The sequence below is a fragment of the Tribolium castaneum genome, chromosome 10, assembly GCF_031307605.1.
Source record: "Tribolium castaneum strain GA2 chromosome 10, icTriCast1.1, whole genome shotgun sequence".
In the NCBI taxonomy this organism is placed as follows: domain Eukaryota; kingdom Metazoa; phylum Arthropoda; class Insecta; order Coleoptera; family Tenebrionidae; genus Tribolium; species Tribolium castaneum.
This window is the reverse complement of record NC_087403.1, coordinates 5,209,578-5,222,656: the sequence shown is the minus strand read 5'-3', so window position 1 is coordinate 5,222,656 and position 13,079 is coordinate 5,209,578. Positions and strand designations below refer to the sequence as shown.

The 13,079-nt window shown below is 36.2% G+C and overlaps 3 protein-coding genes and 1 long non-coding RNA gene across 6 annotated transcripts; 3 read left to right on the top strand and 1 right to left on the bottom strand.

The window, feature by feature from the left end:
- Nucleotides 1-29: 29 nt before the first annotated feature.
- Nucleotides 30-2,024, top strand: LOC661574 (NAD-dependent protein deacylase). Its single transcript, XM_967725.4, has 5 exons — nt 30-341; nt 386-600; nt 647-786; nt 833-983; nt 1,025-2,024. Exons 1-5 carry the CDS (start codon nt 30-32, stop codon nt 1,083-1,085), a joined length of 879 nt encoding a protein of 292 aa, XP_972818.2. The 3' UTR covers nt 1,086-2,024.
- On the bottom strand, nt 1,108-4,405 carry LOC661616 (uncharacterized protein). 3 transcript variants are annotated; one of them, XM_008201599.3, is made up of 11 exons: nt 4,184-4,404; nt 3,930-4,135; nt 3,411-3,884; nt 3,235-3,365; nt 2,587-3,191; nt 2,393-2,540; nt 2,069-2,347; nt 1,881-2,023; nt 1,674-1,843; nt 1,430-1,628; nt 1,108-1,377 (listed from the first exon to the last, which is right to left on the bottom strand). In XM_008201599.3, the coding sequence occupies exons 1-10, from the start codon at nt 4,250-4,252 to the stop codon at nt 1,433-1,435; spliced, it is 2,421 nt and encodes an 806-aa protein (XP_008199821.1). In that variant the 5' UTR covers nt 4,253-4,404; the 3' UTR covers nt 1,108-1,377; nt 1,430-1,432. The 3 variants fall into 3 exon arrangements, with proteins under 3 accessions (XP_008199821.1, XP_008199814.1, XP_972860.1); XM_008201592.3 differs by having other exon boundaries at nt 1,108-1,628; nt 4,184-4,405; XM_967767.4 differs by having other exon boundaries at nt 1,108-1,628; nt 1,674-1,834; nt 4,184-4,403.
- Nucleotides 4,321-4,680, top strand: LOC135267239 (uncharacterized). Its single transcript, XR_010335614.1, has 2 exons — nt 4,321-4,444; nt 4,504-4,680. It is a non-coding gene; the product is annotated as an uncharacterized LOC135267239 (long non-coding RNA).
- A 740-nt stretch (nt 4,681-5,420) lies between these two features.
- Nucleotides 5,421-7,009, top strand: LOC661663 (uncharacterized protein). The gene has a single exon (XM_967812.5). It carries the CDS (start codon nt 5,530-5,532, stop codon nt 6,907-6,909), a length of 1,380 nt encoding a protein of 459 aa, XP_972905.1. The 5' UTR covers nt 5,421-5,529; the 3' UTR covers nt 6,910-7,009.
- The last annotated feature ends 6,070 nt before the right edge of the window (nt 7,010-13,079 follow it).

Below are 13,079 nucleotides of genomic sequence, written 5' to 3'. Positions count from 1 at the left end.
CACGTCCCTAACCTCGTAAATTTGAATTAATGATTTCACAAAAATTCCGTCATGTCATTTCCCGGCGACTCAACAGTGGGCTAAAGATGGCAAAACGGCCGCTCTCCGACTACACCCAGTTCCAGAGGGTTGTGAGTCAAGCGCGAAGCATCGTCGCCCTCACGGGGGCCGGAGTGTCGGCAGAGTCGGGGATTCCCGTGTTCAGGGGCGCCGGCGGGCTGTGGCGCACACACCGCGCCACCGACCTGGCCACCCCGACCGCCTTCAGGGCCAACCCGGCCCTAGTGTGGGAATTTTACCATTACAGAAGGGACGTCGCTTTTAACAGCCAACCAAACAATGTAAGTAACTTCAAGCAAACAAATCGTACACGTTCCTGCTACAGGCGCACAAAGCCTTGGCCAAGTACGAAAAGATTTGCAAAGAACAGGGACGCCAGTTCCACGTAATCACGCAAAACGTTGATGGTTTGCATAAGAGAGCCGGGTCGGAAAACGTCCTAGAACTGCACGGGAGTCTCGACAAAGTTATCTGTACTAAATGTAAACAAATTGAAGTTAACACCGAAAACCCGATTTGTGAAGCCTTGCGTGGCCGGGGGTTTGTAATTCAGCTAATTGTTTGAGTGAGTAGCAAAGGGCTTTAGGGACCCGAGCAAAAGGGACCAAGACCTGCCTATAATCCCACTGGAAGAACTTCCGAAGTGCTCCGAATGCCAGGCATTGGTTCGGCCTTACATTGTTTGGTTCGGCGAGAATTTAGATCCTGACGTTCTTGATAGATCACGTAATTGTTGTAACACGTTGGCAAGACAAAACTGTTGTTATTTCAGGACAATTGATCGAATCGTGTGATTTGTGTCTCGTTATCGGCACTTCGTCAGTTGTGTACCCTGCGGCGATGTTTGCACCTACTGTGGTCGAGCGGGGGAAACCCGTAGCCGAGTTTAACTTAAACGAAGATGCGTTTGATGACGCATTTAGGTGACTCTTCATTTGTTTTATTTGATTTAATTGCTCTTTAGTTTTTATTTTTCCGGGCCGTGTGGCGTTACGTTACCCAAAGCGCTTGGGATTGATGTGTAAAAAGGTAAAAAAAAAACAGGAGTTTTTATTACATATGTAATTAATTTAAGAACAATAACTTAGTAATAAATACACTGGACAAATGAGATTATGAAATGTAATTTTTTGGGTATTTGCGTTTTTAGTTCAATGTTTGGTCGTTAAATTTGTACAAAGGAATAAATAAAGTGTTTAATTATTAAGTCGTAGCTATTGCACTAGTCGGTACTTAGAAAAATAATCTGTATGAAAGTCTGGTTGGGCGTTATTGTCATTCGCTTGCTACCCTCGTGACAGCCCAACGCAATTAAAGCTATGACAAGAAACATAATTGAAGGCATTCGTTATGGACAGAATATATTTACAGTTCAGATGTCCCAACTGAAGAGATGATGTTTGACTAACATATCGCGAACACCATCCTTCAGTGGTTGGTTATTGGTTTCTTTTTTAACGGGAAGCTCCCAGTCGGGGTTCAAATTAAACGACAGTTGCGATAAAATTCGTAAATCACATTTGATCTGCACCCAACCCGGGCTGTAAACGAACGACCACGGATGGTACCTGAAACATCCATTACGAGACTGAAAACTGACCCGGTCGAATTACCATTTCTGAACAACTTCGCTGCAAGAACATAGGACTTCGAGCCATAAGTGTAAAACTTGCTCGTTCAAACCCATACAAATCAACGAGCGCAGTTTAACATCCATTTGAGCGTGCGCATTGTCATGAGACAGGTTGACCGACTGGACGCAGCGGTACAGCAACTGAAAGTACTTGAAAATACAAATTAGTCATTCGGTGGGAACTCACTTCTTCCGGAGTTAGAACTTTTCCGTCTTCGTCCAGTCTGTATGTTTTGCAAAGAACTAGCCTACTATACACCGAATTAAAGTCTTTTTCAACCTCTTTCGTTGCCGCTTCTTCTATGAAAAGCCAAGGATGGCAAGGTCCACCTAAATTTTTAATTAATTCACTGAGCAAACATACGAAACCATTACCAAGAAAGTTAGGCCTTTTCATCCCGTGTTCTAATACTTGCTTAATAACTGGGCATAAGGTCCCCCTGACTAAGTCAGTCACTGTTTCGGATATGCTATCATCCCCGGCGCTACTGTATTGTTTACTTCTTTCGTCCAATAACTGGACAAATTTTGCCGGAAACCACCCTCTCAATCCGTTCAGTTCCCCCACCCAACAGTGCTCATCCTTCTGACTTATAATCGTAATAATGTCGTTTTTACGAAAACCCAACTCGTCGTCATCATGACGCTCGAAATCTAAAACCCAAATTTATCCAACGTTTTCCTACTTTATCAAGCCACCTAATAGAGCCTTAGCCCGCCGTTTGCGATTTTTCGAAACGTTTATGTAATTGTCGTGATCGGTTGCATGACTTTCCGTTGAATAGTCCGCAACCAGGGAAATTTCAGTGCTCAATTTCGGATCCACTTGCAGAAAATGACGCGCGATCTGAAATAAATCGATTGTTTTTGCCTTTATTTTTATTTATGTGCACCTGTAAAATCGCCTCTCGCAAGTCTACCAGAATCTCCGTCTGTTTGATGTTTTTGCACTTGATGTCGTCTTCAGTGTTTTCGTTGAAGAGCAAGAGTTGGATAACGGATTTGTTTTTCTTGACCTGGCGCCTGGCGAGGTGCTGTTTGGGCAAGTTGGGGGCGGCCTCCGGGTTGCCTACTAAGGCCCCTTGGTCCGCCATAAGGTAGGCCAAGTGACGCCGCCTGTAAGTCTCTATCATGACTTCGTTCAAAGAGGTCGTCAACGTTTGAGACACTTCAAACAGTTTCTCTACGTCGTCTATATCTCCAGGAATGTCGGACAATGCGTTAAAAATTTGAGCAGAATTTTCGAGTTGCTTCAGCTGAGGTTCTTTCATTTTCAACATGCTTAACGTTACTTGAAATAATACTATAGATCCTTCGAAGAAAAATAAGTCCCAGATTCTTAGCAAGATTTTCATATGGACAGCGCTGGCAAAGAGCGTTAGAAACCAGTGTAGAGTTATTAGAGATAGTTCTATGTCATGGTTTTTCAGAGTTTCGTCGATATCGGGCAAAAAATTCGTGATTAATGTGCGCAAAACTCTTTGGTCAGCTTGAATCCCTGAATCAATAATTAGATTAATTTTACCGAACTGTGATCGTACCTAACAAAGTTGAGCTGTAGTAAGAGGCAGGTAAGAGATCTTCAACTATTGTCACCATGATCCAAAACGCTTCTTCTTCTTCAAGTAGAAGAAGAAGCGACGCGGCGATCATGCCAGTCCCTTGACAATACCTGTAACAAACGTTCGATCCTGTTCAGTTAATTACAAATTCTTACCCAATATCTGGATAAAGCCAAGCGATTCCTCGCAAAATCCGTCTCAATCTGGGAATCCCAGTGCTGTTAATGTGACTAAAACACGTATTTGTCGGCATTGTGTGCAACAAATCTTTTTCAATTTGCTTCGAGGTCATTAAAGAATCGTTGCTGGACATTTTAACGATATCTTTGTAGCACAATTCCGACTGTTGTTTCTTTTCTAACGCCCCTGACATTCGCATCCACATTTGGGGCCTCAAAGAGTGGGGAATCCCCGCTCTGACCATTGAGCGCAACTTGTCAGTTCTGGGCAATTTCACCTCAACCTTATCCCAAGTCAAATCCGACACTTCCTTATTATGAGAGAATTCTAAATGAGCAACCCATTGAAGCCTATCCTGGGGGTCCTCCACAAAGGGAATACCCAACAACTTGTTAGAATTTTGCTCAGGACCGTCCTCTTCGTCAACGCGGAACCCAAATTCGTCAAATCTGAAATAAGGGCTGGTAACTCTCGTTTTGCAACGGTAGAGTTACCTGTATTCTGGCTGGGAATTGGGGTCGTCAGGAACTACACTTAATTTTGCCATGATGTCTTGAGGCCACATGCTAGGGGTCAGGGCCGAAAATGGACCGCCGGGGCTAGGTGTAAGCAAGTCGTTCATGTCTAGGCCCTCAGAGAAATTTTCAATAAAGTAATCATCAACATCGTCCTCTGAAATTGCCAACTCAATTTCACGTTTCTGCAAAAACCAATTAGTGTGGGCGTTGGATAATTGTTTTTTATTCACCTTGTGATCTTCTTTGCCCACGTAACCCTCGCGGTCTCTGTGACTGAAAATGGATTTTGCAATATCCATTTTTTCACAGATTTTTAACAACAAATCAGATTTTCGCTACCAGTGTAACCGGTCATATGGTTGTAACACTTTTATAAAAGTAAATTTTCATTTTAGATAAGAACGGTCAATACAACATAAATTAATAAATTATCTATTTGTGTTAACAACAACATATGGACAACAAATTTTGACGCTTGACATTTGAGGCAGGTAATACAGTTCACTACAGATGTCGGTGAAGACAGGTGCTGACACCATGACCATTACAGTCGACCAGACAATCGCTGCGTTCATGCAACTAGCACCATTTCCTTAGAATTACCATTCTCGTTTTCTACGGCCAAGTTTACACCAGCTGTTACGCTGACTTGCATATCACATTTGTAGAACATCTCCTGACCATTCTAATGTGTTTCTATTACAAATTAAAACTTAGCTGCATCTAATTTCTGCATTTTTTATTCTCATATTCAAGCAATGCAAACTGATTTTTTTCACCCCCTTTATATCCTGCAGTTTTCTTTATTTTTGCAAGAGATTAAGCCCTTTAATAGGGCCTCCGGCTGCAAAAAAATCATGTTCGGACAAATACCCCTCGGAACTTTAATGCATTTTTAAAAATTCTTTAAGATTTCCCGATTTCGCAAACTTTTTTTTTCACCCACTTTATATCCTGCAATTTTCTTAATTTTTGCAGGAGATGATTAAACCCTCCGATAGGGCCTTCGACTGTACAAAAATCATGTTCGGACAAACACCCCTTTGGACGTTTTTTTGCGGCAATATATTTATTTTATTACATTTAAGGTTTGCGCTAATTGGTCAATTTCGTAAGAAAGTGAAAAAGGTGGCCACAGTTTATATACATTTGATAAGATTAAACCATTAAACCATTAAATACACTATTTAATTACAAAACAGTCATTAAATTGATACTTTTCGATACGAACGCTCGTCAAAAATCACGGTCTTTTCTGGTCAACTGTAATTTTTTAAGTGGTACCTTCACTGACATTCACTACAGTACTGCCCAATGAAGTTTTTTTTAATTAATTAAGAAAAAACGAAAACGTGTACCAAACCAAGATGTTTAATTTTTATTGTAACAGAATATGATTTATGCAAATCAATTTAATAAAAGAATTTATCGTAATTCCTCCACTGGTATACTTGTAGCGCTACGATTGGTTACGAACCGCTTACCGACAGATGGTGCTTGAAGTGGACATGTGTCAATTTTCAAGTATCAATTTTTGTTGGTGATGTTGGAAGTTTGAGGCTTGAAATCGTTTAAAATGTACAAGTTTGTCGTTTTATTTATTTGTATGTGTTCGGTAATCAGTGCGGAGCAAATAAATCAACTCGTAATTAACAAAAATGTCGAAAGAACGATCGATTTAACATCACAACTAGTCAAGATAACTGCGACCATAACCTTAGAAAATACCGGCAAAGACACAGTTCGAAATTACCTAATAGTGCTGGAACCGGACACTGTGGGCAATCTATCGTACATTTCGGTGAAAGACTCGCTTAAAGAAGACTTAAAATTGACCCCAAGCAAGGTAGAAAAGCACGAAAAGGACGTCTACAGTGTCCAGCTGAAGCAGCCTTTGGCGACCGGTCGCACGGCCGGGATCATCCTTGAGGCTGTTTTCACCAAGGGTCTGGTACCGTACCCCAACAGCATAACGCAGAAGGAGAAACAACTGGTCAGGTACTTCGGAAATCACTATTTTTACACACCCTATGCGACAAGTAAACAGACAACGAGCGTGACATTGAGCTCCAGAAGCGTCGAAAGCTACACGAAATTGAAACCAGTGAGTCAGTCCGACTCCACCTTAACCTATGGCCCTTATAGCGACATCCCGGCGTTTTCGCAAGACCGCATGATCGTGCATTATGAGAACAACTCGCCCTTTTTGACCGTCACGCGCCTGGAGCGCCTTATTGAAATCTCCCACTGGGGCAACATCGCCGTCGAGGAGAACATCGAGATTCTGCACACGGGGGCCAAATTGAAGGGGCCTTTCTCGCGCTATGACTACCAGAGAGACACCGGCAGCAGCCACCACAGCATAAAGTCCTACAGGACCATCCTCCCAGCGGCCGCTTACAACATCTACTACCGGGACAGCAACGGGAACATTTCCACGTCGCAAGTCCGCACCCGCAAGGACTGGATCGAGCTGGAATTGAGGCCCCGGTTTCCGCTGTTTGGGGGCTGGCGCAGCTCGTACACCCTCGGCTACAGCGTCCCGAGCTATCAGTACTTGTACCGGAAGTCCAGCACCGAATACGTCCTCAATATGCGACTGCTTGACCACGTTTTCGACGACATGCATGTAGAGGAGTTGGAGACGAAAGTTGTTTTGCCGGTTGGAGTGACCGAGGTTCAAATCAAAACCCCCTACGAAGTCCAGAGGCTGCCTGATGGGGTCACCTTCAAGTACTTGGATCAGTTCGGCAGGAGCGTCATCAAACTGAGGAAGACCAATTTGGTGGAGCAACACATTCAAGATTTAGAAATTGTCTATCACTGGAGGTCGGGGTTATTGCTTTTGGAGCCCGTCTTGTTGGCTCTCGCACTCTACGTTTTGTTTATTATTGTTATAATATATGTAAGGCTTGACTTCTCCATTCACAAACCAGAACACGCTAAAAAGGAATGATGTGTGAAGAGATTGTTCACTTTTTCATTTTGTTCACTTGTTTTTCTTTTCATAGTTTCAGTGTGCATTTGATTATAAAATAAATAACGTTTTCTACTAATTATTTTTTTTCCATCCCCAACCCAACCATTTTTATTTTTACATAATTATAGCTTGAGCGATTGATTGTGGTGTTGAGGTAGAGCTCGGAAACTCCGTAAACGACCACGATAGGCGGAGCCAATGCGTACTTCATCGAGTGGGGAGATTGAGCAGTGGCGTAGCAAAAAACTATTCCATGATCAAGAAGGGTTTGAGATTTATAATTTGTAGTAGTTACTATTTCCTCTATTCAATAATAGCAAGATGAAATAGTAAAAATCATATCTAATGCTAATACACGTTGATCTCCTAGAAATACAAAGCAGAGACGTCGAATAAAAAAAAATAGTCAATGAGTAACGAGTAAAAACGCGTTTATTGCAAAAAATGTTTCTACTGGTATTTTTATTATAACTGGTAATATTGAAATGTTAAATTTTAAGACGAATTCCCTACAGATGTAGGGCCACGCCACGCCACTGTTTTCTACCAACACCCCTAATTTAAAGATTGGACTCGTCCGTGACGAGTTTTCGTCTCTGCGCACTCCTACCACCGTGGACGATTTGTCATTTTGCGGACTCTAAATCATCTTTTGACCATTGTAATGTGTTTCTATTAAAAATTAAAACTTGACTGCATTTAATTTCTGAATTTTTTATTCTTATATTGAAGCACTGCAAACCGATTTTTTTCACACCCTTTAAATCCTGCAATTTTCTTTATTTTTGCAGGAGATTAAGCCCTTCGATAGAGCCTTCGACTGTGAAAAAATCATGTTTGAACAAACACCCTTTGGGACCTTATGAATTTTTTAAGATTCTTTAAGATTTTCCTATTTTGCAAGCGTTATTTTTTTTCACCCCTTTTATATCCCGCAATTTTCTTTATTTTTGCAAGAGATTAAGCCCTCCGATTGCGCCTTGGACTGTAAAAAATTCATGTTCGGACAAACACCCCTTGAGACCTTAATGAATTTTTAAAGATTCTATAAAATTTCCCTATTTCGAAAACTTTATTTTCTTTTCATCCCTTTTATATCCTGCAATTTTCTTAATTTTTGTAGGAAATCAAGCCCTCTAATAGGGCCTTTGACTGTACAAAAATCATGTTCGGACAAACGACCCTTAGGATCTTAACGAATTTAAAAAAAATTCGTATTTAAGGATTGCTCTAATTAGTCAAATTAATAACTAACTTGTCCAGCAAGAACCACGTGGAGGTTTAGAGCATTCTTGCCAGGAAAAAAGGATATAAGGATGAGGTAAACAATGATTATTAGAAAATGAGGGAAATAAAAGAATTATTGGTAATTATTGGAAATAAAAAAAAAATACGTGACAAAAATAAAATGCACCTACATTTATGGCTTCTGCGTTGGCTACTATTTGTAGCAAAACAATAAAAAGAAATTAAAAACAACACTATTAAAAAAATCTTTATTTGCATAAAAGTTACATGTTATCAATATTATACAAAATAAAAAACACATAATACAACATAATATGTGGCACTCAAACTATAGGAAATTCAATACCACAGATAAATTGAAGGGAAAAAATGCACCTACCTTTATGGCTTCCACGTTGGCTACTGTTTGTAGCAAAACAATAAAAAGAAATTAAAAACAACACCATTAAAAAATCTTTATTTGCATGAAAATTACAAAAAGCGACATAACTTAAAGGGTGTAAAAAACAATCAAGAATACATATTATATTTAAGGATTGCTCTAAAGGGTCAAATTAGCTAATAACTAATTTGTCCAGCAAGAACCACGTGGAGGTTTAGAGCATTTTTGCCAGGAAAAAAGGATATAAGGATGAGGTAAACAATGATTATTTCAAATGAAGGGAATAAAGGAATTATTGGTTTGTGAAATAAAAAAATACAACACAGAAATAAAATGCACCTACCTTTATGGCTTCCACGTTGGCTACTGTTTGTAGCAAAATAATAAAAAGAAATTAAAAACAACACCATTAAAAAATCTTTATTTGCATGAAAATTACTACAAGCGACATAATTTAAAGGTGTAAAAAACAATCAAGAATACTTATTATATTTAAGGATTGCTCTAATTGGTCAAATTAGCTAATAACTAATTTGTCCAGCAAGAACCACGTGGAGGTTTAGAGCATTTTTGCCAGGAAAAAAGGATATAAGGATGAGGTAAACAATGATTACTTCAAATGAAGGGAATAAAGGAATTATTGGTTTGTGAAATGAAAAAATAGTACACAAAAATCAAAGCTTTTTCACTTGGCGTTAAATAAATGCTCTTACCTTTTGTACTGCATCTGCTACCATTTGTAGCAAAACCTAAAAAAATAAATTAAAAACACAACCAACAAAAAAATTAATTTGTAGGAAAGTTACAACAAGCGACTTTAATAAATATTATACAGAATAAAGGATACACAATACGGTATAATATATGGCACACAAGCTATTAAATCAACACATCACAAGATAAAACGCAAAAAAATGCACCTACCTTCATATGGCTTCTGCGTTGGCTACTGTTTGTAGCAAGACATTTAAAAAATTAAAACAACACCAATAAAAATCTTTATTTGCATGAAAGTTACAACAAGCAACGTTTGTCAATATTAAACAAAATAAAAAATACACAATACGTTTGAAATTATTGGTTTGTGAAATAAATAAATACGACACAGCAATAAAATACACCTACCTTCATATCGCTTCCACGTTGGCTACCGTTTGTAGCATTAAAAAAAATAATAATAAAAATGAAACCAAAATAGTTATTTATTTAATGAGTTTGAGTGTAAATCGGACGCTTTATTTCACGAGTGGATTTTTAAACCACGAGTGAAAACGAGTGGTTTATCATCCACGAGGCGAAATAAATGAACCGATTTACACAAAAACGAGTTGAATACAACATTTTATTTTCCGAAATAGACTCAGCAAGACTTAAAATTGCTTTAAATTTGTTAAAAATAATCTGACATTTCGTACTGAGAAATGCCAAACAGTTGTCAAAACTTCCTTACACAGGAGAAAAACCGTAAATTTTGACAGTGTCGAAGAATAAAAATGTTTATTTGCATTAAATTTTGAGCAAGCCACTTTCATTCATTGAAATTAAAGACAAAATTACGTGGCAATAAATTATTTGAGTGTTTTATTTTATTTATAGTTTTTGTATCTAAAATGCGTCACTCAAAATGTTACTTTCAACACCGCATTTAAAGATTTTAATTGCATTTAAGTTTTATGAAATTATTGGTTTGAGAAATAAATAAATACGACACAGCAATAAAATACACCTACCTTCATATCGCTTCCACGTTGGCTACCGTTTGTAGCATTAAAAAAAATAATAATAAAAATGAAACCAAAAAAATGTTTATTTGCATTAAATTTTGGGCAAGCCACTTTCATTCATTGAAATTAAAGACAAAATTACGTGGCAGTAAATTATTTGAGTGTTTTATTTTATTTATAGTTACTGTATTTAAAATGCGTCACTCAAAATATCACTTTTCAACACCGCATTTAAAGATTTTAATTGCATTTAAGTTTTATGAAATTATTGGTTTGAGAAATAAATAAATACGACACAGCAATAAAATACACCTACCTTCATATCGCTTCCACGTTGGCTACCATTAAAAAAATAATAATAAAAATGAAACCAAAAAAATGTTTATTTGCATTAAATTTTGGGCAAGCCACTTTCATTCATTGAAATTAAAGACAAAATTACGTGGCAGTAAATTATTTCAGTGTTTTATTTTATTTATAGTTACTGTATTTAAAATGTGTCACTCAAAATATCACTTTTCAACACCGCATTTAAAGATTTTAATTGCATTTAAGTTTTATGAAATTATTGGTTTGAGAAATAAATAAATACGACACAGCAATAAAATACACCTACCTTCATATCGCTTCCACGTTGGCTACCGTTTGTAGCATTAAAAAAAATAATAATAAAAATGAAACCAAAAAAATGTTTATTTGCATTAAATTTTGGGCAAGCCACTTTCATTCATTGAAATTAAAGACAAAATTACGTGGCAGTAAATTATTTCAGTGTTTTATTTTATTTATAGTTACTGTATTTAAAATGTGTCACTCAAAATATCACTTTTCAACACCGCATTTAAAGATTTTAATTGCATTTAAGTTTTATGAAATTATTGGTTTGAGAAATAAATAAATACGACACAGCAATAAAATACACCTACCTTCATATCGCTTCCACGTTGGCTACCGTTTGTAGCATTAAAAAAAATAATAATAAAAATGAAACCAAAAAAATGTTTATTTGCATTAAATTTTGGGCAAGCCACTTTCATTCATTGAAATTAAAGACAAAATTACGTGGCAGTAAATTATTTCAGTGTTTTATTTTATTTATAGTTACTGTATTTAAAATGTGTCACTCAAAATATCACTTTTCAACACCGCATTTAAAGATTTTAATTGCATTTAAGTTTTATGAAATTATTGGTTTGAGAAATAAATAAATACGACACAGCAATAAAATACACCTACCTTCATATCGCTTCCACGTTGGCTACCGTTTGTAGCATTAAAAAAAATAATAATAAAAATGAAACCAAAAAAATGTTTATTTGCATTAAATTTTGGGCAAGCCACTTTTATTCATTGAAATTAAAGACAAAATTACGTGGCAGTAAATTATTTGAGTGTTTTATTTTATTTATAGTTACTGTATTTAAAATGTGTCACTCAAAATATCACTTTTCAACACCGCATTTAAAGATTTTAATTGCATTTAAGTTTTATGAAATTATTGGTTTGTGAAATAAATAAATACGACACAGCAATAAAATACACCTACCTTCATATCGCTTCCACGTTGGCTACCGTTTGTAGCATTAAAAAAAATAATAATAAAAATGAAACCAAAAAAATGTTTATTTGCATTAAATTTTGGGCAAGCCACTTTCATTCATTGAAATTAAAGACAAAATTACGTGGCAGTAAATTATTTGAGTGTTTTATTTTATTTATAGTTTCTGTATCTAAAATGCGTCACTCAAAATGTCACTTTCAACACCGCATTTAAAGATTTTAATTGCAATTAAGTTTTATGAAATTATTGGTTTGTGAAATAAATAAATACGACACAGCAATAAAATACACCTACCTTCATATCGCTTCCACGTTGGCTACCGTTTGTAGCATTAAAAAAAATAATAATAAAAATGAAACCAAAAAAATGTTTATTTGCATTAAATTTTGGGCAAGCCACTTTCATTCATTGAAATTAAAGACAAAATTACGTGGCAGTAAATTATTTCAGTGTTTTATTTTATTTATAGTTACTGTATTTAAAATGTGTCACTCAAAATATCACTTTTCAACACCGCATTTAAAGATTTTAATTGCATTTAAGTTTTATGAAATTATTGGTTTGTGAAATAAATAAATACGACACAGCAATAAAATACACCTACCTTCATATCGCTTCCACGTTGGCTACCGTTTGTAGCATTAAAAATAATAATAATAAAAATGAAACCAAAAAAATGTTTATTTGCATTAAATTTTGGGCAAGCCACTTTCATTCATTGAAATTAAAGACAAAATTACGTGGCAGTAAATTATTTGAGTGTTTTATTTTATTTATAGTTACTGTATTTAAAATGTGTCACTCAAAATATCACTTTTCAACACCGCATTTAAAGATTTTAATTGCATTTAAGTTTTATGAAATTATTGGTTTGAGAAATAAATAAATACGACACAGCAATAAAATACACCTACCTTCATATCGCTTCCACGTTGGCTACCGTTTGTAGCATTAAAAAAAATAATAAAAATGAAACCAAAAAAAATATTTATTTGCATTAAATTTTGAGCAAGCCACTTTCATTCATTGAAATTAAAGGCAAAATTACGTGGCAATAAATTATTTGAGTGTTTTATTTTATTTATAGTTTCTGTATCTAAAATGCGTCACTCAAAATGTCACTTTCAACACCGCATTTAAAGATTTTAATTGCATTTAAGTTTTATGAAATTATTGGTTTGAGAAATAAATAAATACGACACAGCAATAAAATACACCTACCTTCATATCG

What these genes read in the sequence shown, in the direction of transcription:
- LOC661574 (XM_967725.4), top strand. Translation starts at nt 30, where the DNA reads ATGATTTCACAAAAATTCCGTCATGTCATTTCCCGGCGACTCAACAGT. An exon ending in TTAACAGCCAACCAAACAAT is followed by an intron (nt 342 to 385) that starts GTAAGTAACTTC and finishes TTCCTGCTACAG; the next exon opens with GCGCACAAAGCCTTGGCCAA. An exon ending in GCGTTTGATGACGCATTTAG is followed by an intron (nt 984 to 1,024) that starts GTGACTCTTCAT and finishes ATTGCTCTTTAG; the next exon opens with TTTTTATTTTTCCGGGCCGT.
- LOC661616 (XM_008201592.3), bottom strand. Translation starts at nt 4,252, where the DNA reads ATGGATATTGCAAAATCCATTTTCAGTCACAGAGACCGCGAGGGTTAC. An exon ending in GAAAAGGCCTAACTTTCTTG is followed by an intron (nt 2,024 to 2,068) that starts GTAATGGTTTCG and finishes TTAAAAATTTAG; the next exon opens with GTGGACCTTGCCATCCTTGG. An exon ending in AGCGAAGTTGTTCAGAAATG is followed by an intron (nt 1,629 to 1,673) that starts GTAATTCGACCG and finishes TGGATGTTTCAG; the next exon opens with GTACCATCCGTGGTCGTTCG.
- LOC661663 (XM_967812.5), top strand. Translation starts at nt 5,530, where the DNA reads ATGTACAAGTTTGTCGTTTTATTTATTTGTATGTGTTCGGTAATCAGT.